At 47.8% G+C, this 22,361-nt stretch overlaps 1 protein-coding gene across 1 annotated transcript in view; it reads left to right on the top strand.

Moving 5' to 3' along the window:
• Positions 1-4,266: 4,266 nt before the first annotated feature.
• DGKH (diacylglycerol kinase eta) overlaps positions 4,267-22,361 on the top strand; it is a 106,667-nt gene continuing 88,572 nt past the window's right edge. The window contains exon 1 of the mRNA XM_079983474.1: positions 4,267-4,554. Coding sequence (XP_079839600.1) covers positions 4,387-4,554 — 168 coding nt within the window. The 5' untranslated portion in view covers positions 4,267-4,386. The remainder of the gene's footprint in view (positions 4,555-22,361) is intronic.

The raw sequence follows: 22,361 nt of genomic DNA, 5'->3' as shown, positions 1-22,361 counted from the left end.
ATAAACTGCAAATGAAAGATGCTACAGAGGAGCTGCGAAAGATGCGATCTATGAGCCAGTCTTGTGAACGGCAGGGCTGTGCTAGGATTCCCTGGGGGCTCCATGTGGTAATCAAAAGTTATGGAAGTTTCCAAAATCCCCAGACTGACCAAAGAAAATAGTTGTGTGATGCTCTTCAAGCAGTTAGCAGCAAAAACAGACACCAAATGCTTTTTAATGCTATGTTAAATTAGAGCAGAAACATACTTTGTTATAGCAGATTCCCAGTGCCTGTAATACCACTAAATGTTCACATTTCAGGTAACTGTTTACTTAAAAAGGTAAAGGGTAAAGGTACCCCTGCCCGTACGGGCCAGTCTTGACAGACTCTGGGGTTGTGCGCCCATCTCACTTAAGAGGCCAGGGGCCAGCGCTGTCCGGAGACACTTCCGGGTCACGTGGTCAGCGTGACATCGCTGCTCTGGCGAGCCAGAGCCGCACACGGAAACGCAGTTTCCGGTCCCTATTTATCTACTTGCACCCGGAGGTGCTTTCGAACTGCTAGGTTGGCAGGCCCTGGGACCGAGCAGCGGGAGCGCACCCCGCCGCAGGGATTCGAACCGCCGACCTTTCGATCGGCAAGCCCTAGGCGCTGAGGCTTTAACCCACAGCGCCACCTGCGTCCCAGATAACTGTTTACTTACAGCCCCCCTTTTCCTCCAGGGAGCTCAGGGACACAGGCTTCAGGGTGGATTTTCATCCATCCAGGGACTGACTAGACCTGTAACGGTAGCCAAACCTCTGCCTAATATGCGATGTCTGTTTTAGACATAACATGGAAAGGCATTGTTAATTTGCTACCAGTACTTGTGCAATGCATGCATGCACAACCCAGGGTGTGGCGTTCCTGTGGGTTTCTCAGATCATACCTCCTATCACAATGGACATTTCCCTACTGTAAGTATGACATTGGAGCAGAAAAGTAAAAGGTAAAGGAGCCCTGGGCAGTTAAGTCCAGTCAAAGGCAACTATGGGGTGCGATGCCCATCCTGCTTTTCAGGTCGGCATTTGTCCACAGACGGCTTTCCGGGACAGTGGAGTACCAAACAGGAACACACTCATCCATGCATGTGAACTTGGCTTTAGATCAGTTTTCTTCTGCATTGGGTCCCCAGATATTGTTGGACTACAACCCCCATCATCTTCAGCCAGCTTAGCCAATGGTCTGAAATGACAGGGGTTGTGGGCTAGCAACATCCAGGGGACCCAAGCTGAAGAGCATCTTAGACTTCTTGGCCGTATCTCCCTGTGTTGTTAGTAGCAACATGTACTGCATCCATAATAGATCTTTTGCATCACCCGATACAAAAATCTGATGACACAAAAATGTCCTATGACACAAAAATGTCCTACCTCCTGCCATGCAGGAATCTCACCTAAAGCATCCCTGACAGATGGCCACACAACCTCTGCTTAAAAACCTCCAAGGAAGGAGTCCACCACCTTCCGAAGGAGACCGTTCCACTGCTGAACACCTCTTACTCTCAGAAAGTTCTTCCTGATATTTAGTTGGAATCTCCTTTCATGTAACTTGAATACATTGGCTCAAGTTCTGCCCTCTGGAACAGGAGAAAACAAGCTTGTTCCCTCTTCCATGTGACAGCCCTTGAGATATTTGAAGATGGCTATCATATCTTACTCTCTTTTCCTGGCTAAAGATACCCAGCTTCTTCAACGGTTCCTCATAAGGCTTGGCTTCTAGACCCATGATCACCTTAGCTGTCCTCCTCTGCACAATTTCCTTCTGGTCAACATTCTTCTTAAATTGTGGTGCCCAGAACTGGACACAGGACTCCAGGTGGGGTTTGATCAAGGCAAAATAAAGTGGGGCTATTACTTCATTTGACCTGGACACTATACCTCTGTTGATGCAGCCTAGAACACCAGCCTTTTTTTTTTTTGCTGCCGCATCACACTGTTGACCCATTTTAAGCTTGTGGTCCACCAAGGCCCCAAGATCCTTTTCACGTGTACTGCTAGTAAGGCAGGTGTCCCCCATCCTATATTTGTGCATGTGGTTCTTCCTGCCTTAGTGCAGAACCTGACATTTGCCCCTACTGAAATTCATTTTGTCAGCTTGTGCCCAGTTCTCCAAACTGTTAAGGTCTTCTTGAATCCCGATTCTGTCTTCAGCGGCATTAGCTGCCCCTCCGAGTTTGGTGTCGCCTGCAAATTGGATGAGCAGCCCCTCAAGTCCTTCATCCAAATCCTTCCTTTCTTTCTTTATTAATTAATTAATACCAGGTCGATGCATGGAGTGGATGGAGCAAGCCCCTATTCCATCTCCCAATTCCAAAAATCCATTTAATATATAGTCCTCAAATAGAGGACATATCAGATATTAAACTGATAAGAACAGATACTACACTTGATCTTAGCCAAAAGGCCGAGAAGCGATCATCCAAATCCTTTATAAAGACGTTGAACAACAGGCCCAGGACAGAACCCTGTGGCACCCCAATTGTCACTTTTCTCCAGGACAACGAGGAAGAATTAATGAGTACTTTTTGGGTTGTTAAACGCCAGTTCCCATCATCTATGGTCTGGGGTGGTGGGAAATGAGGGTCGCAGGTCCTCTTGTCTGCCCAGCAAGAAAAACTCTGCTTTGAACACCTTTTAAAATTGTTGCTACTACTAAAGCTGCAAAGGCATGTCCTCCTGAATAACCAGCACAGATGTTGCATGGATTGCTCCTGTTCAAATGTGGCATAATTATCTGCCGCTCAAAAGCAAATCAGGAAAGTGTTGGAAGTTCTGCTAAAAGCTAGTTGCGTAGCACAGGCACCTTAGCTGTTTCTACAAAAGTACTTCTGATAGATCATAAAGGTAAAGGTAAAGGTACCCCTGCCCGTACGGGCCAGTCTTGACAGACTCTGGGGTTGTGCGCCCATCTCACTTAAGAGGCCAGGGGCCAGCGCTGTCCGGAGACACTTCCGGGTCACGTGGCCAGCGTGACATCGCTGCTCTGGCCAGAGCCAGAGCCGCACACGGAAACGCCGTTTACCTTCCCGCTGGTAAGCGGGCCCTATTTATCTACTTGCACCCGGAGGTGCTTTCGAACTGCTAGGTTGGCAGGCGCTGGGACCGAGCAGCGGGAGCGCACCCCGCCGCAGGGATTCGAACCGCCGACCTTTCGATCGGCAAGCCCTAGGCGCTGAGGCTTTAACCCACAGCGCCACCTGCGTCCCCTCTCTGATAGATCATAGTCCATTATATATTATAAATGGTAATAATGATAGTGATAATTGCAGCACTTATGCTACCTCCTTCACCCCTTTTAACTTCCATCAGATTTCAGATCATTGAGAAAGTAATTATAAATTTGCAAAATCTAATTAAGATGTTAAAGCAATTAGCGACCGAATTCCCATCCCATCTCAAGTGCCCCGAAGTTGCAGCTCCTCTTTTTTGACTTCCGAGAGAGGCAACGCGCAGCTCAGGATCCGCGGACCGCGCGCTGCGCTTCGGCTCAGAGCAGCACCGAGACTCCGCTCTGGGGACGCGCGTCACGTGAGAACGCCGTCCCCGCTCCGTTCCTCGTGAATACCGGCCCCTGGGACGGCGGGGGGTCACCCCGCACATCGGGATGGAACCCGTGGGGGCTTCTACCCCCCTGAGAACGTGGCTCCAAGCGCGGGAGCTTCTTCCCACGAGGGAAGAGGGCCGTCGCAAAAGGGCCGAGCCTCTTGAGGGCCACCGACGGCCCCGCGCTGCCTGTCAACCCGGACGCCCGTCCGGCACCCCCGGCGCTTGGGGCGTCCCGAGTTACCTTGGACTGGCCCACCCCGCCCGCCGGTGCCCGTCGAAGGGCCAAAGGGCGCCCAGTTGTCAATGTGCCCCCCCCCCCGGACCTGAGACGACTTCAGCCCCGCGCGCTCGGAGGGGGATTCCCTCGGGATTCCCTCTTCCCGGCAACTTCCGCCTCCCCGGAGCGCACGGGCCTTTCCCCGCTCCGAGTCTCCCCCCTCCGCGCTCCCCGCCCCGTCGAGGCGGAGAGAGAGCAGCTCAGGCTGCGCCCACCCGCCACCCCCCCCCATCCCGGCCTCGTGGGCTCCGTCCCGGCCCGTCCGCCCCTCCGAGGAGCCGGGCGGTGGGAGCCGCGGAGCGTGCGCGGCGGCCTCGGAAGATGGCGGCGGGCGGGGCGGGACTGGGGCGGCGGCGGCGGAGCCTGCTGGCTTTGATCGCCGCCACCTCCCCTATCTCCGCCCCGGGAAGAGCGAGCGGCGGGCGGGAGGCGGAGGCGGAGGCGGCGGCGGAGGCGGCGGCTCCTCTCCGGGGCTGAGCCGGGCTGGCGCGCTTGCCTTGCCTGCCTGCCTTCCGTGGGCTCCTCGCTCGACGGGCAGGAACATGGCCGGGGTGGAGGCGCCGCCGCCGGGGGACCCCGGAGGAGGAGGAGGCGGCGAGGCGGAGGCGGCGTCGGGGCCGGCCGACGAGTCGTCGGACAGCGAAGGCGAGCACGAGGCGCCCCAGAAGCTCATCCGAAAGGTCTCCACGTCGGGCCAGATCCGGAGCAAGGTGGGCGACCGCGCGCGGGGGGGGGGGGGCGGGGAGGGAAAGTAGGGTGGGCGTCGGGGGCCAGCTGCGCCCGGGGGTCCAGATCCCGGACGAGGCCGGGAAAGGAAGCGCTGCTGCTGCTGCCATCGGGGGTCCCCCTTCGCCGTCTCCATTCAGATCAGCCCTTCTCTCCCCCCCCCCCGCCGCCTGCCTGCCTGCCTTCCTTCCTGGCCGGGGTGGGGGTGGGGCTTGGACCATCGCATCCCTTCCCCCTCCTTCCAGCTGCGGCCACATCTGTCTCTCCCCCCGCCGCGGCGGAGCGACGATCTTGGCCGCCGCTGCTGCTGCTGCTCGGGAGGAGAAGCGGCATCGCCGAGCGCAGGGAGCCGCTCCCGGCTTGGGTTTCCTGGTTGCGCCTTGGACGGGGCGAGCTGCCCAGGAACGGTCTCCCCCCGCCGGAGCCTCCGCCATCCCCGCCCGCCGCCGCCGCCTCCTCTCCCCTGCGGAGCCGGAAAAGAGCGGAGAGCCTCGCAAGTGTCGCCCGGGGAACCCCGCGCCACTAGCCCGCTTCTCCTAGGCGCCTGGATGTCAGAGAGTTAAAAACTGGCAGGGATCTACCCCCTTTTTGGGGGCGTTCGGGTGAAACTTGTTGAGTTTTTTCAGGGAGGGGGTAAAATGTTGAGCTTTTTTTAGGGGAGCCACAGTTGTTCAGCTTCTTTGTGGGGGAGCCAATGATCTACCAGTGATCTACCGGTAGATCACGATCTACCTGTTGGACATGCCTGCACTACAGAAATAAGATAATTCAGATTAAAAAAATCCCTCCAGGAACACTTAGCACCTATCTTGTTTTGTCGTGTGTGTCCCCCCCCCCCCAAAAAAAAGAAAAGAATCAGCCCTCGAAGTTCAGGGACAGGAGTTTGCTTTCTCCCCCAGGTCAAAGCATCTCTTAAAGCACATTAAAACTCTGGAGAATGAAGTAGCTTGATATAAGGGGACGGGAAGGGACACAAATGTTCCTTGGCAAGTGGCCAGACATGGGGGGGGGGGGTTCCTTTCAGGTTAGTGCAGGACTTGTAGCGTGTGAATTCAACTTTAAGGGGGGGGGTACTTAGCGGGTGCCGCTGTGGGTTAAACCACAGAGCCTAGGACTTGCCGATCAGAAGGTCAGCGGTTTGAATCCCCGAGACGGGGTGAGCTCCCGTTGCTTGGTCCCTGCTCCTGCCAACATAGCAGTTTGAAAGCACGTCAAAATATAAGTAGATAAATAGGTACCACTCCGGCGGGAAGGTAAACGGCGTTTCCATGTGCTGCTCTGGTTCGCCAGAAGCGGCTTAGTCATGACCCACATTGACCCGAAAGCTCCCTCGGCCAATAAAGCGAGATGAGCGCCGCAAACCCAGAGTCGGTCACGACTGGACCTAATGGTCACGGGTCCCTTTATCTTTATCTTACTTCTAGTAGCAGGTCAAATTGCAACATGGTGGTCTGCCCAATGTGAACTCTTAAGACCTCGCTGAACTTTCTTGTGGAGACATCGCTTGATGTTGCTTCCACGTCCCGCGTGACGTCCTGCCCTCTGCCACCAAGTTCTTGTCACTGAGCAACATTCACAGTGACATTGTTCAGGGATGGGGAGTCCAGTGTGGAATGTTAATGGACACAGAGATGCATGACCCCCCGCCAAAGTTGCCAGGGGTTCGAGTTATTCCCTCAATATGCAGCCTGCACATCATCATGAGGCGTTTGGGCAGTGCACTGAATTCGTTAATATACTGAAGGCTGGTTGGGACAAGCAATCAGCACCCCCCCCCCGCATGTGCACGCACTCGCGCACATACCGGGGCATGGTGACATAGCACACACACACCGGGGGGTGTGTGTGATGATGCAGTGACACACTTTGTGGGTGCCTTATTCAAAATGTTGGGGAGCCACGGCACCCAGGGGCACTGGGACCTGGTGCCTATGCTTAGCTGTACGCATCTACGAGTAAAAAATTCCTTCCAGTAGCACCTTAAAGGTAAATGTAAAGGGATCCCTGACCATTAGGTCCAGTCGTGGCCGACTCTGGGGTTGCGGCGCTCATCTCGCTTTACTGGCCGAGGGAGCCGGCGTACAGCTTCCGGGTCATGTGGCTAGCATGACTAAGCCGCTTCTGACGAACCAGAGCAGCGCACGGAAACGCCGTTTACCTTCCCGTCGGAGCGGTACCTATTTATCTACTTGCGCTTTGATGTGCTTTTGAACTGCTAGGTTGGCAGGAGCAGGGACCAAGCAACGGGAGCTCACCCCGTCACAGGGATTTGAACCGCCAACCTTCTGATCGGCAAGCCCTAGGCTCTGTGGTTTAACCCACAGCGCCACCCGAATCCCTCCAGTAGCACCTTGGAGACCAACTAAGTTTGTTATTGGCATGAGCTTTTGTGTGCATGCACACTTCTTCAGATACCTTCACACGAACGCTCATACCAATAACAAACTTAGTTGGTCTCTAAGCTGCTACTGGAAGGATTTTTTTTATTTTGTTTCGACTGCGGCAGACCAACATGGCTACCTACCTGTAACTGCATCTACGAATGTTGCTGCAGTATGGAGAACCAGCATTGTGTGTGATAGCATTACAGTTAAATGATAGGTGTGGCAAATTCAAAAACCTTTTTGTGCATCACAAGTGAAAATGCATGAAGTGCTTGGCCATAACATGAGCTACTAATGTCGCTTTGTGTTTTACATTGAACCTCCCCAGCACCTCTGGGTATAGGGCGGTATATAAATTCAATCACTCAATCAATCAATCAATCAATCAATAATTGTACAGATAGACCAGTTTGTATGTAAATGTATCAATGGATATAAATCTGACACCTGATATGACCATTTCAAAACCAGTGGACAAGCCTTTCAACCTTCCAGGACATTCTGGTAAGGCTGACCTTACTAGAACAGAGGAACTTTAAAGAGAGAACTGCTGAACTGTGAATTCATCACTTCTAAGCTTAATAGAGACAAATATCACAGTGCATCTGTTAAGTGGCTCACCAGGGCTAGGATGTCTGTGTGATAAAAGAGCAACTATGATTTGTTCTCCTGTGAATGGCCATTGTTGGTAACGTAATTTTCACCATTTCTACTTTTCTGCATTTAATTTCATTCTTACCTCACTTTTTACAGTTGCACCCCACCCCCAAACCTGTGCATAGATGCAGCTGAATATTACACTTTGTGCATCTGATGAAGTAGACCATAGTCCATGGAGGTTTATGTGGACATAATGTTAGCCTGCAATGTATCGCCATACTTTCTGTTTTGGTCGCCCATGGTGAAAAGCGCCTTTGGACAACCAGCCAGAGAAACCTTCCATTTAGATATTTGGGTGTTCTTTTCAGTGAATCCCTTTCATGGAAATAGTTTAGTGCGGCCGTGAATCGAAAGCCCAGAAATCTATGGCAGTGTTAGAAATTAGCCAGGGGCCAGGAGTGTTTTGCAACTGGCACAGGTCCAATTGTGATCATGTTGAGTTCCCTGGATGTCCGGTTGGCAACTGGGCTATTATTATTATTATTATTATTATTATTATTATTATTATTATATATTTATTATTATTATTATTATTATTATTATTATTAGGCAAAATGTCACTTAGAGAACACTTTTATTGAAGCTTGAATTTGTTTTATTTGATATTTTAATGTGTTGTAAACTGTTTTGAGATTTTTTTCTTTAAAATATAAAGTGCTATACAGCGGCACCTCTACTTATGGATGCGATCTGTTCCAGGGTGCCGTTTGCACCCCGAAAAGTCCGTAAGTAGAGCGCTGCGCCTGCGTGTGACAGGATAGAGCGCTCATGCACGAAGTGCATAGATTGCTCCTACGCATTTGCAATGTGGCGAACCCAGAAGTAAACACTTCCAGGTTCGCCGCGTTCGTGACCAGAAAAAAACGCAACATGAAGCAAACGCAACTCAAGGTATGACTGTAGTCATGATGATGATGATAAATAATATCGGGGGGAAATGGTGTCTAGACGTTCCACTGTCAGGCATGTCTGGTTACACCCAACATTGTGGGTGCCCAGAACGTATGATGTCACAAGGTGGGAGGTGGCCTACCGCAGTTGTGTCTGGCTCTTGTTGCAGCTATGGGTTCCATCGGGTCCTCCCACTGCTGACCAACGAAGCCTGATGGTGCCCGTTGCAGTTGCGACAGGCCCCGTCCAGCCTCCTCCTGCCATGTGGGCTGTGGAATATTGATGGGCCTAGCCCCCTCACTGAAAATGGGGGGTGGCGTCGGCCCCACAGAAATGGCGCTCCTGTCCACTGTGGCAACTGTCACCTAGGTTTAAGGTGCCATTTGGTGATTAGATTATATATATGTGTGTTTCTAACGTGGCTATTTAAAATTGTTATTGTTATTAAAGATTTTCCGGGGTTACAAAAGTACATGCATCTCTATTTTCAGATCGTAAAGTCATTGCTGTAGGGCTATTGACGAAGTTTGCTTATAATAAGGGAGGACAGCTGATTGAACCTGTCCTAAAGATTTTCAGTAGCAAAGTGATCGCTGGAATGCTCTGTGGTGTTGAAATTTGGGAACCTGACTTCTATTCCATTGAAGTTGTCCAAACTAAGCAGAATAAGGTAAAGGTAAAGGTACCCCTGCCCGTACGGGCCAGTCTTGACAGACTCTGGGGTTGTGCGCCCATCTCACTTAAGAGGCCAGGGGCCAGCGCTGTCCGGAGACACTTCCGGGTCACGTGGCCAGCGTGACATCGCTGCTCTGGCCAGAGCCAGAGCCGCACACGGAAACGCCGTTTACCTTCCCGCTGGTAAGCGGTCCCTATTTATCTACTTGCACCCGGAGGTGCTTTCGAACTGCTAGGTTGGCAGGCGCTGGGACCGAGCAGTGGGAGCGCACCCCGCCGCAGGGATTCGAACCGCCGACCTTTCGATCGGCAAGCCCTAGGCGCTGAGGCTTTAACCCACAGCGCCACCTGCGTCCCAAAACTAAGCAGAATACCTTTCCCCCAAAAAATGTTATTCGCTTTCATTGGGAATTTCTGCAACCCTGACACACACAGCATCTATATGGCTATCAATTAAGGCAGCAGTAGAATGTTCACAGTTAAGGTACATCTAACGAAGTGCAACTGACCATTTTATCAACTGACCATTTTCCTGCATTGTGCTATATGGGAATTGGTTAAGAATCAATTTTGGGAAACAGCTCTTCAGGATATTTTAGACAATTATTATTTTCCAGAGCTGAATGTCGCATTGGGCATGGGCAAGTGACGACAATTGTGGGACTGACTGTTCTGGATAGGTTCCAGAAGGGAATTACAACTAATTAGCAACTCCAGATTTCCTGTGGGGTATTCTCTTTTGCAAACAAAACATTTTAGGGCCAGTTATTTAATGAAACCTGTGCCTCTTTCCCTAAAAACATGCTTTTAGGGAGCTGGGATTTCAAGTGATGCCAACTGAAGTCCTGGATGGTCACTCATAACAAGGTCACTCATGAAGGCAGATTCTGTGTTTGTGGCCAATATCAGCTGGATTGCGATATTCATTTTCTGTTAATCTGTCCTTTCTATAGTGGTACAGAAGAGAGATTTCTGAAACTTTTGTTGACGTATGGCAACAGGGATACCTTGATAGAAATACTGTATTACTGTTTCTTTTGACACTAATGGCTTTGTGACACACCTATTTCCGTCCACACGCAGAATTCATCTTTACAGATCCTGGACCTCACAATTTCAAATTAACAGTAAAAGCAAAGTGCACAGGAATCAGTGTTCTATTAAAAATAAAATAATTGGATTTTATAGAAATCATATCCATATCAAAATGCTCCTATCAATGTACTTGATTTAAACAGGATTTTTAATTCTATTTTAAAGATTCATGTTCTATTAAGAGCTCTGTAAAAATAACCTGGTTTAAAATATCTCTGTGCAATACAAGCGTATGCATTAAAGTCTCTGCTTGTATCTTTTTATGGTCAAGTCCAAGAGTGTCCTTCAAACTCATTGAGCCTGCTTTTGTACTGCAAAAGGATGAGCAAGGAGTAAAAATATGTGACTTGAAAGCAAAATCCAAAGGGGACCATGCGGTCCTCACCCTCCTTGACCTCTCTGCTGCCTTTGATGCACATGATCACACTAACATCCCTTCATGGCACACTAAGCCTCTGCTATTCTCAGTCTTCTGAACTAAATGCATTTGTCTAGTTTTTCCATAGGGGGAAACTTCTCTCTCAACCTCATCAAATCACATGGTTTTCCACCTGTACACTGATGATAACCCAGCTCTACCTCTGTACATGAAATGTTTCTCTGGCACATTCCACATACAGTGGTACCTCGGGTTACATACGCTTCAGGTTACATACGCTTCAGGTTACAGACTCCGCTAACCCAGAAATAGTGTTTCATGTTAAGAACTTTGCTTCAGGATGAGAACAGAAATCGTTCTCCGGTGGTGCAGTGGCAGCAGGAGGCCCCATTAGCTAAAGTGGTGCTTCAGGTTAAGAACAGTTTCAGGTTAAGAACGGACCTCCGGAACGAATTAAGTACTTAACCCGAGGTACCACTGTACTGTATTCAACAGCTTGACTCTTATTTTGCTTGGATCCTTAATGGTTAGCCCAAAATAAATACTGTATTTTTCGCCCTATAGGACGCACTTTTTCTCCTCCAAAAATGAAGGGGAAATGTGTGCGCGTCCTATGGGGCGAATGCAGGCTTTTGCTGAAGCCTGGAGAGCGAGGGGGGTCGGTGCGCACTGACCCCTCTCGCTCTCCAGGCTTCAGGAAGCTATCCGCTAGCCGTGGGAGACCCAGCTCTCCCATGGCTAGCGAAGACCTAGCCGGCAGCCAGAAGCTTGGGGCGCGCTGAGCTCCGCACGCCCCAAGCTTCGGGATTAGCGCAGAGCACCTGGGGGGCAAAAATAATTTTTCCCCTTTATTTCCCCCCCAAAAAACTAGGTGCGTCCTATGGGCCGGTGCGTCCTATGGGGCGAAAAATACAGTATGTCCCAAGTATCAACTACCCATATTTCCTCCTAAGCCCCCTTCATACACTTCCCAAGGCCTGAAACCTTGTCTCTCCCTACTCCCCACCTCACCCCACATTACCTCTCTGCCCATTGAGGCACTGCTGGCGCAGGTGTGCTTCAGCCCTTTCTCCTGGATGTGGCCTCCTGGCAGAGGGCTTCTGAGCTGGTCACAGTTCAGCCCTGGCCAGGAAGCAAGAGAATGTGGCTATGGAGGAATAGAGATGGGGAGAACAGGGTGGGCAAAGGCAGGGGGAGAGGCAGACCAAGGTGGGCCAACAGAAAGGGGATGTGGGAGGAGAAGGCTCAAAGAGAGGAACGCTGAGAAAGGGACAGGTTGGAGTACATCAGGGGTGGGGAGCTTCAGAAGAGGCCTCCTGCATCAGGGCAAAGGCCCATCTCATACAGTGGCCATTCAGAAGCTCCACAGATTGACAGACTCCAGATTCCATCCGTTCCAGCCATTGAAGCCAATGGTTCCCAAGATATGGTTCAGAATTATGAGTCTCGGAAGTAAATGGCATGAGCATGCACAAAGAGAGCCAGTGTGGTGTAGTGGTTAAGAGCGATGGACTCGTAATCTGGTGAACCGGGTTCGCTTCCCCGCTCCTCCACATGCAGCTGCTGGGTGACCTTGGGCCAGTCACACTTCTCTGAAGTCTCTCAGCCCCACTCACCTCACAGAGTGTTTGTTGTGGGGGAGGAAGGGAAAGGAGAATGGTAGGTGCTTTGAGACTCCTTCGGGTAGTGATAAAGCGGGATATCAAATCCAAACTCTTCTTCTTCAAAGTGCATCTGCTTCTCTAGTGAGGAATCTTGTTTGTACTTGATAAAATGACTCCATTCAGCCAGTCTGAAATAGAAATGTTTGGGCTGTGGCAGTCCTATTGAAATTAAGCATGAGTAACTTGGGCCTATTAATTTTGAGAGTGTCTGCTCTGAGTAGGGCTAGCATTGGTTCCAACCCTTCATTGCCAGTCAACCGCATGATGCAATAAAATAGAAGCAAGCAACTCTCGTGCCAACAGAGAGTGACGCTGTGATGCTAAGGGAATGCAGTTAGTGTTTCAGATGTGCCACTTTGCCAGAGCAGTTCCAGTCAAGGTTTTATGAAACAGTTGCAAGGCCTACAGCATCCCATTGCTGGCCAAAAGAAACACATGTCTCTGAAAGCCTGCCTGCCAGCCAGCCAGCCAGCCAGCCAGGCTGCCTCCCTTCTTCTCTCCTTTCCCTTCTCAACTTTTGTCTAATTATGATTTTAATGAGGGCAAGCTACTACAGGAAATGTGGCAAAAACATTTCCTGTGCATTGGACTCAGCGGATCAGAGCAAGATGTCCTGAGTCCCACAGGGAAAGGCCAACCAGGAGTTGCAGAACCACAGATAGCTGGAAGTGAGCAATTTCCTCCGACAGAGGTCAGAAGCAAATTGAGCCTTGTGAAGCCCTCTTCCACTGAAGGCAGGCGCTCATCCTTTGGTCCATGTCCTCCAGACGCACTGGTGTGGTGCTGTGGGAGGCATTGGGTTCCTTCAGCTTAGGCAAGACACCTGTGAGAGTTCAGCTCTGAAGGCCCTGGTTCTATGCGAGGTTCTTCTGTGGGCTTTCTGTCAGCTTGAAGCCCACTGGTTTTTCAATCTGCAGCAGCAGCCTCACAGCCCTGAATCACAGTATAGCATCTAGATCAAGGGAAGTAATAGTGCCACTGTATTCTGCTCTGGTCAGACCTCACCTGGAGTACTGTGTCCAGTTCTGGGCACCACAGTTAAAGAGGGACACTGACAAACTGGAACGTGTCCAGAGGAGGGCAACCAAAATGGTCAAAGGCCTGTAAGTAAGTAAGTAAGTAAGTAATTTTATTTACGGCCATAGGCCCATACAGGTAAAAACGACACATAAATAACAACTTGTGCACGTGGGAAAAACAGCCACTAAAGCACCACTATAACAATAAAATACTATAGAATAGAATGGCATACTACGCCTTAGTTAGCTTGTAGTGCTCCTTGGCGTCGCTTTTGGGTAAGGACAGCGACCAGGAACCTTGCCACTTTCAGGGTCGTATGAGTATCCTTATCCTGCAAGAATTGGGCAAGGTGGAATTTTGGTGGGGTGCCCTCTAGTTTCTGTATGATTGATCCCAGAGAAGCGGACACGGAGCAATGGTTCCAAACTACAAGAAAGAAGATTCCACCTAAACATTAGGAAGAACTTCCTGACAGTAAGAGCTGTTTGACAGTGGAATTTGCTGCCAAGGAGTGTGGTGGAGTCTCTTTCTTTGGAGGTCTTTAAGCAGAGGCTTGACAACCATATGTCAGGAGTGCTCTGATGGTGTTTCCTGCTTGGCAGGGGGTTGGACTCGATGGCCCTTGTGGTCTCTTCCAACTCTATGATTCTATGATTCTATGAATCTGGTCCACCTCCTCATCTGGTATGGAGTCAGATTCCAACTCAGTGCTGGACTCAGGGGTCATGACGTAGGTAGAAGAAGCAGAAAAGATGGGATGAAACAGGTTATACAAATACTTTGTTCTGACAGTTCAAAATGTGCTGGAAATGAGTGTAGAATTTTGTACATCTGTAAAGCTTGCATTGTGGAGGTGCAACAAGATTCCTGATAACAGTGGCTCTGTGTGAAGTCCATATTACATCCTTTACCTGATGAGGATGAAACCAGAATAGTACCAACACTTCATTTCATCGATATAACTTTGTTGAAGAGTAAAGCTGGAATGAGTTACCGGTACTCGCGAATACTTTATTTACTCGTAGTAAAATGTAAAGGTAAAGGGACCCCGGACCATTAGGTCCAGTCGTGGCTGTCCCTGGGGTTGCGGCACTCATCTCGCTTTATTGGCCGAGGGAGCCGGCGTACAGCTTCCGGGTCATGTGGCCAGCATGACTAAGCCGCTTCTGGCGAACCAGAGCAGCGCACGGAAACGCCATTTACCTTCCCGCCGGAGTGGTACCTATTTATCTACTTGCACTTGGAAAGTGCTTTCGAACTGCTAGGTTGGCAGGAGCAGGGACAGAGCAACGGGAGCTCACCCCGTCACGGGGATTCGAACCACCAACCTTCTGGTTGGCAAGTCCTAGGCTCTGTGGTTTAACCCACAGCGCCACCCACGTCCCATATTTACTCGTGGTACATAATCCAAAAGTATTTATATTTGGTTGGAAAACACTCATTTAGTTTATTATCATCCTTGATTAAATTTGCATCCCGTCCTATACCTGCAGGTCTCAGGGCGGTCCACAACATAATCACAACATTCAAAACACAAAATATATAATAAAAACAAAAACAAGGGCCACCCGATAACCCCTCCTCCCCAACCCATTTTAAAAGGGCATTGGATGTGAATCGGCCAAAGGCCTTGTTAAAGAGGGACATTTTTGCCTGGGGGACCCAAAGGTGTAGAATGAGGGTGCCAAGGCAGACCTCCCTGGGGAGAGCATCCCAAGCGTTGGACGGTTGTGAGTTTACATTTTCACTGGCGGTTGGCCTACAGTTACAAGAAACCACTGGAGAGAAGGATCACCGGAGAAGAGCTCTTTCACCCAAGATAGTGTCTTATATTTGAATTAAAAACATTAAGACTCACTTTCACAATCTAGAAAGTAACCCCCTTTCTTGATTTAGAATTTAATTAAATGGATTGGGCTAGTCTTGCAGCTAAAAATAGTGACCAAAACATGCACTCACTGTTTTTCTTGGCTGTGGTTGTTTATATTGTTAGTTGAAGCACTTCTGCATATTAGAATATATTCCTTAGCTTGCAATTGGAGATATATATATATATATATATATATATGTTTTTCAGTTTCACTGTCGGAAGATATTATTTTTAGCTGTTTTAATACAGTTAATCATAGCTGAAAAATGCCATATGGTGGTTCCTTTGCAGATGGCATTGTCCAGTAGAAGAGATCTTAATATCACATTATTTGACAAATGTGTGAACATTTGTTGTGTTCCTTTTTTAAAGAAAAACATTTATCAGTTCTAAAATCACTGTCAGTGAGAATGAAATTCTGAGCACTGCCTATCTTCTGAACATGTACATTGAAGTCTTTTATATATATATAAAAAAGAGGCAATTTTAAGGATGTTGTTGGGTTACAATTACCATTATCCTTGACCGTTGGCTATTGCTGGCTTGGGCTAATTGGTGTTGCAGTCCCACACCATCTGGAAGGGCACCACGTTGGCTATCACTGATTTCGTTGGATTTGACCCATTGCATTTAATGATTTTCTTTTCTTACCTGCCTGTAACAACCACCTAAAATCCCAGTGCAGTATTAAACTGATTTAAGCCAGGGGTCAGCATCAGCAGGGGGCCGGTCCACTGTCCCTCAGACCTTGGCAGGGGCGGACGGCGGACTATATTTTGGGGAAAAAAAATATATGAACGAATTCCTATGCCCCACAAATAACCCAGAGATGCATTTAAAATAAAAGCACACATTCTACTCATGTAAAAACCGTCCATGGGCTGGATTGAGAAGGTGATTGGGCCGCATCCGGCCCCTGGGCCTTAGTTTGCATACCCATGATTTAAGCTATGCATTAAAATAAATAAGAAGCCCTGGGGGAATAAGAATGGCTTCGCTTGAACTCAAAGGAATAGCTCAGAAAGGCACCAAGTGGGCCTTTCTTGTGAAGCCATTCCAAAAAGAAGGCGTCATAGCATCCAAACTGCAAACCTGATTCTTTAGGGGAAGAGTAACCCCATCCAAAATCAGAGACATCTGGCCTCTCTTCCTTGATAACAGTAATGCAGAAAATGCAATTCCAATGTTTAATGTCATCTATGTGTCAGAATAAAAAGCAGAGACATCACCTTTCCAACAAAGGGCCGTATAGTAAAAGCTATGGTTTCCCCAGTAGTGATGTATGGAAGTGAGAGCTGGACCATAAAGAAGGCTGATCCCCGAAGAATTGATGCTTTTGAATTATGGTGCTGGAGGAGACTCTTGAGAGTCCCATGGACTGCAAGAAGATCAAACCAAGAGAGTGGGGCTCTGAGCTATAGCTTGCTTAGGTTATACATAAATCCAGCACTTGAGACCTTTTCTCAAGTCCAGTTCTCTCAAAGCAGGAATGAAAAGACGATTCTAGACGAGGTGCGCAGCTACGAGGTGACAGCAGCCACAAAATTGAAAGACGCCTGCTTCTTGGGAGAAAAGCAATGACAAACCTAGACAGCATCTTAAAAAGTAGAGACATCACCTTGCCAACAAAGGTCCGTCTAGTTAAAGCTATGGTTTTCCCAGTAGTGATGTATGGAAGTGAGAGCTGGACCATAAAGAAGGCTGATCCCCGAAGAATTGATGCTTTTGAATTATGGTGCTGGAGGAGACTCTTGAGAGTCCCATGGACTGCAAGAAGATCAAACCTCTCCTTTCTTAAGGAAATCAGCCCTGAGTGCTCACTGGAAGGACAGATCCTGAAGCTGAGACTCCAGTTCTTTGGCCACCTCATGAGAAGTGAAGACTTCCTGGAATAGACCCTGATGTTAGGAAAGATTGAGGGCACAAGGAGAAGGGGACGACAGAGGATGAGATGGTTGGACAGTGTTCTCGAAGCTACCAGCATGAGTTTGACCAAACTGTGGGAGGCAGTGGAAGACAGGAGTGCCTGGTGTGCTCTGGTCCATGGGGTCACGAATAGTTGGACACGACTAAACAACATGTGTCAGAATGTGAGTCTTGCCCGTGTTTTATGGAGTGAGGAGTAGGATGAAGCTTATAGCATGGCATGGCTGAGCGTTGGTGCTGAACACTCTCCCTGTGCTTCTCTTCCCAAAACCTTGTTCCACCCCATCCATTCCCTGCCTAGAGGGAATTATTTTGTTTCAGAGCTGCTGCAGAAGCAAAACACTTCCTTCGCTCTTTCTTTCTATTTCCTGCAATCCTGAGGCTGAGGACAAGACACAAAGTGCTATCGCTGGGGAAAGGGTGGGGGGTTGGGGGTTGGTGAAGCCATATCTGAATCTGGTCCTATTTTTCAGTGTCCAAGAATTGGGTTTGGTGGTGTGCCCCCGTAGTGGCAATGTGTGATTTTTAGAACCGCCTAGTATATTGGTACTGTGCAGAGCATTACTTCATTATAAGCAGAAGCAAAGCAGCTTAACTGCAGAGAATTGAGTACAGCGTGTATCTTAGGCATGTATGTCACAATTCTATGTAAGCACATTAAATAACTGCAGAATTTGGTCCTGTGCATAATTTGGTGTCTTGTAATACTACATTCTTTAAAAGGGGGAAATATCCTGTCATTTTGCTTGCAAATCTATACTACAAGATATTTGGGGTGTATCTGGTGAACTCTCAGAAGGGAGAGAAAGTACCGATCATTACAGTTTGGTGCAGCATATACAAACACACACGTCATCCTGTTTTTTAAGAAACTGGCCTGGTTTATGCACACCATTCTTTATTTCAGTCCAAAGACCCACAAAAAACATTTCCGAAAGCAAAATAAAACAGAAATACAGGGAAAGAGTTTCAAGGCGGTCACTATGTTTTATCCAGAGCATGTAGGTTTCTGTTTCTTAATACTTCCTAGAGGAACAGTTTTTAGGAAACTGGCCTGGATCGCAGCATGGCTTGGTGTTATGTAAGTGATCCTTGGGCTGGTTTGGTCCCTCTCCCAGCGACCTTTCTTTCACAGCAAACCATAGTTTGGTTATGCCCTCCAAAGCAGAATGGCAAAGCACTGATTGATCCTGGTGTGTAATTCTTGTTTAAGGGGCAAGACCAAACTGTGGTTTCTCACAGTGGAAAAGGTCTTTTGCTATGAAAAGGAAAGTGTGGGAAGCCATGAGGGAGTTGAGCGAAGGGTAGAGAGGGTAAAAAGCAGGCAGAAGTCATTCGTATAAAGCCAAGCCATGATTGGGTACTAAGTCCAAACCAAGTCTTTGTCTTCAGCGAGCTCAGTGATTTGTGTGTGTGTGTTGCTTTCTTGTATTCATGCCGTGACTTTTGCATTACAGAAAGTCACGGGCTTAAAACAATTCCCCATGCTAAATGTGCACTGAAGTGAGAATTTTGAACATTTTGTGATCTTGCTTGCAGCCTATTCAACGGAGGGATCATGTGCGTTTATGTCAAGCGGTGCAGTGACATTTTCTTGGCAGAGTGTTTGCGGTTACTAGTAACACCCACAGTTCTTGTTGACCCCTTAGAAGAATACAAACTGAAATCTTCCTCCTGGAAGAAAAGCTTTCTAAAGTTCACAAGGTACATTGGATTGTTTTTAGCATGCAATCTTGATTTGGTTGTTGGCAGAATCATGATTTAAAAGTATCCAAATGATATATATATATATTTCAAATAAAAGAAAAGTTGTGGGAAAGATGGAAGTGGTGGTTACAAATGATATCCCCATTCATTGAGGGAAGAACAGAAAGGGCCGTGAGCCGAGAGAGAAGACCGACTGCCAACGTTCACAAGCATCAAAACTGTGGGTTGCAAGTTTCCCTGGGTTGTATTATTTGTTCAGTTTTTATCCCACCCTTTCACAAAGGAGCCTCCTTTTTTCTTTATCCTCACAGCACTGAACTGCTCTCTGATGTCGTCTTGTGGGAGCCATGACTCCAAGTCCAGCACTTTATCTATGGCACCACACTGGTTTCCTCTTTACTGTGTCACATCAACTGTCGCTGAAGAAACTGCATGTTTGAATGCTCCTCCATTTAAATAACCATGCATGGCAGAAAACTGATACTCCAGGGAGGAGGGAGTTGCTTTTATACTGGGAGGTTTTTTCCCATGGGAATCGTTCAGTCACGCAGTTTCCTCACCTGTAGTCTGGTATGGTATAATACAGGAAAAACAGCCCCATTGTTGTATTTGTAGATTGACACTACATCTCAGTTTGCAATGTGGCCAGCTGGTTTGCACAGCACATTAAGTCAAACTGTGGCTTTTCTTGCTTTTTTTTTTTTTGGAATTTGCATTTTATTTATTTGTTAACATTCTTATATTACATCGGTAAACGTTGTCATATTACATTACAGGACTTACTATAATATAATTTCCAACATGTATACAAAAATTATATACAAATTTTATATACCTGGAAAGAAAATGAAACAAAAAAAGAAAGAACAAAGAGAAAAAACAAAAACAACCCCCCCAATCATATACTTCCTGTCTTTCCCATTGTATATTCCTTTTTTACAAATGAATGTACTCTTATTGTATATTTCTTTACATATTATCTAATACATTCCTATATCAATATGCGCTCTTAGTCTTATTTCTCAACTCAGTCTCACTCCAACGTCAATCAAATGCTAGCATAGATAGCGAACCTTTACTGTATTTTTGAACATACGTTTTATATCTATCCCACTTTTCCATAATTTTTTGTTCGGAATTGCCCCTCAGGGTATTTGTTAACTGCTCCATTTCAGCAAATTCTTGTAGCTTATAATGCCAGTCCGTTATTGTCGGGGCTTCTTGTTCCTTCCACCCCTTTGCCACCAAAGTCGAGCTGCGGCCGTTGCATATAAGAATACCTCCCTAAAGGCCTTTGGGATTTCCCTGCCAACAATGCTTAACAGAAATGCCTCTGGTCTTTAAAAAAAAAAGTTATTTCAAACATTTTTTTCAACTCCTCATAATTTAAGTCCCAGAACACGTTGATCTTCCTACAAACCGTGGCTTAGTGAGACTCTGCAAATGTGTGGGTTCCAGGAGAGCAGCTTGCTGCACCTTGCTGAGCTAAGCCAAGGTTGGGCTTTCTAAACGGGACTCCTGGTTAAGCTCTCTTTTCACTAGCCATGAGTTGTCTTCTTCTTCGGTGATCCCTCGTAGCTGAGTAAGATTGTCTTCCATGAAGATGGTTTTAACAATGAGTCTGTAAGTGACTGTGGAGGCCAATTCTGGAACCACACGTCCTTCCACAGTGGAGACATTGGTTTCCGGGTGGGAGTTGATCATGGTGTGGGTTTGCCAAGTGTGCCTTCCTCTTAGCATGTTTCTCCCTTGCGTCTTGAGTGTCTTCAAAGCCCATGACACCTTTGGTAAAGGCTGTTCTCCAGCTGGAGCGCTCGCAGGCCAGTGGTTCCTAGTTGTCGGTGTTTATACTACATTTTTAAAAAATTGTCTTGAGACAGTCTTTAAACCTCTTTTGTTGACCACCAGCATTACGCTTTCCATTTTTAAGTTCGGAATAGAGCTGTAGCCTCTGTTTGCTCTTGGTTGTAGCTCATGGTTAGTGAGGAGAGAGCTTAACCACAAATCCCAGTCCAGACAGCACTCAAAGCCAAACCTTGACAGCTCAGTGTGGCTCACCAGTGAAGATAAGCAAGGAAGAGGAAAGCCACTGCAAACCTCCACAATCACTTACGGACTCATTGTTAAAACCGTGTTCATGGAAGACAAGTTTTGTGGTTCTGCTAAGCCATGAGTTGTGTCTGTTTAAACTACAACACAAAAGGTTTCCTTCCATGTTCTGAGATACCTGAGCTGATAACCTTGTTTGTTTTAGGGAGGCAGTTCCAGTGGTGGGAGTTGAAAGTGTCTTCTTTATTTTTCCACCATTTCCTTAATGGATTGTGAAAACAAACTGCTTCTGTAAACCCAAGAAGATGATAATACTCTTTAAGAGCCATTTACCCTGAGATGGAACGGAAGGGAAACACAAGTCTTAATTTGGCCAGGTGGTCTTTTTAGTATCTGATCTTGTGAAGGGTAGAACTTGAACCAATGGATTCAAGTTACAAGAAAGGAGATTCCAACTTCACATCAGGAAGAACTTTCTGAGGGTAGGAGCTGTTTGACAGTGGAGCGGACTCCCTGGGAAGGTTACTGTTGACTTTCCTTCCTTGGAGGTTTCTAAGCAGAGGTTGGATGGCCATCTGCCATGCATGCTTTAGTTGAGATTTAGTTGACGTTGCCATCCAACGAAGCAATTCTGTGATTCTGTAAAGACCAAGTGATTAGTCTTGGAATCCATCTGGAATAGCCAACTCAAAACAATCCTTTGTCTGAAGCGCTATGCACACATACATACTGAGAGCCAGTGTGGCGTAGTGGTTAAGAGCCGTGGACTTGTGATCTGGTGAACTGGGTTCGCTTCACCGCTCCTCCACATTCAGGTGCTGGGTGACCTTGGGCTAGTCACACTTCTCTGAAGTCTCTCAGGAGATTGTTAGCCGCTTTGAGACTCCTTAAAGGTAAAGGTAAAGGGACCCCTGAATGTTAGGTCCAGTCGTGGATGACTCTGGGGTTGCGATGCTCATCTCGCTTTACTGGCCGAAGCTTCCAGGTCATGCGGCCAGCATGACTAAGCCGCTTTCTGGCGAACCAGAGCAGCGCACAGAAACACCGTTTACCTCCCCTATTTATCTACTTGCACTTTGACGTGCTTTCAGACTGCTAGGTTGGCAGGAGCAGGGACTGAACAACGGGAGCTCACCCCATTGCAGGGATTCAAACCGCCAACCTTTTGATCGGCAAGCCCTAGGTGCTGTGGTTTAACCCAAAGCGCCACCTGTGTCCTTTTGGGTAGTGATAAAGTGGGATATCAAATTGAACTCTTCTTCTTCTTCTTCTTCTTCTTCTTCTTCTTCTTCTTCTTCTTCTTCTTCATACCCATTTAGTTGGAATATGCAGTCAAAGCTGGAGGTGGCCTAGACTAAATCGGAAAGAAGGATAACAAAAATAAGTGCCTACTGGTAGTAACACTGGCATGTTGTGAGGGGAGCGGAGGTGAAATTTCTATTTCATCCTAATAATTAGACTCAGTTGCTTA

Source organism: Podarcis cretensis (genome assembly GCF_951804945.1).
Source record: "Podarcis cretensis genome assembly, chromosome: 7".
Classification (NCBI taxonomy): domain Eukaryota; kingdom Metazoa; phylum Chordata; class Lepidosauria; order Squamata; family Lacertidae; genus Podarcis; species Podarcis cretensis.
This window is presented reverse-complemented; position numbering and strand designations above follow the sequence as displayed.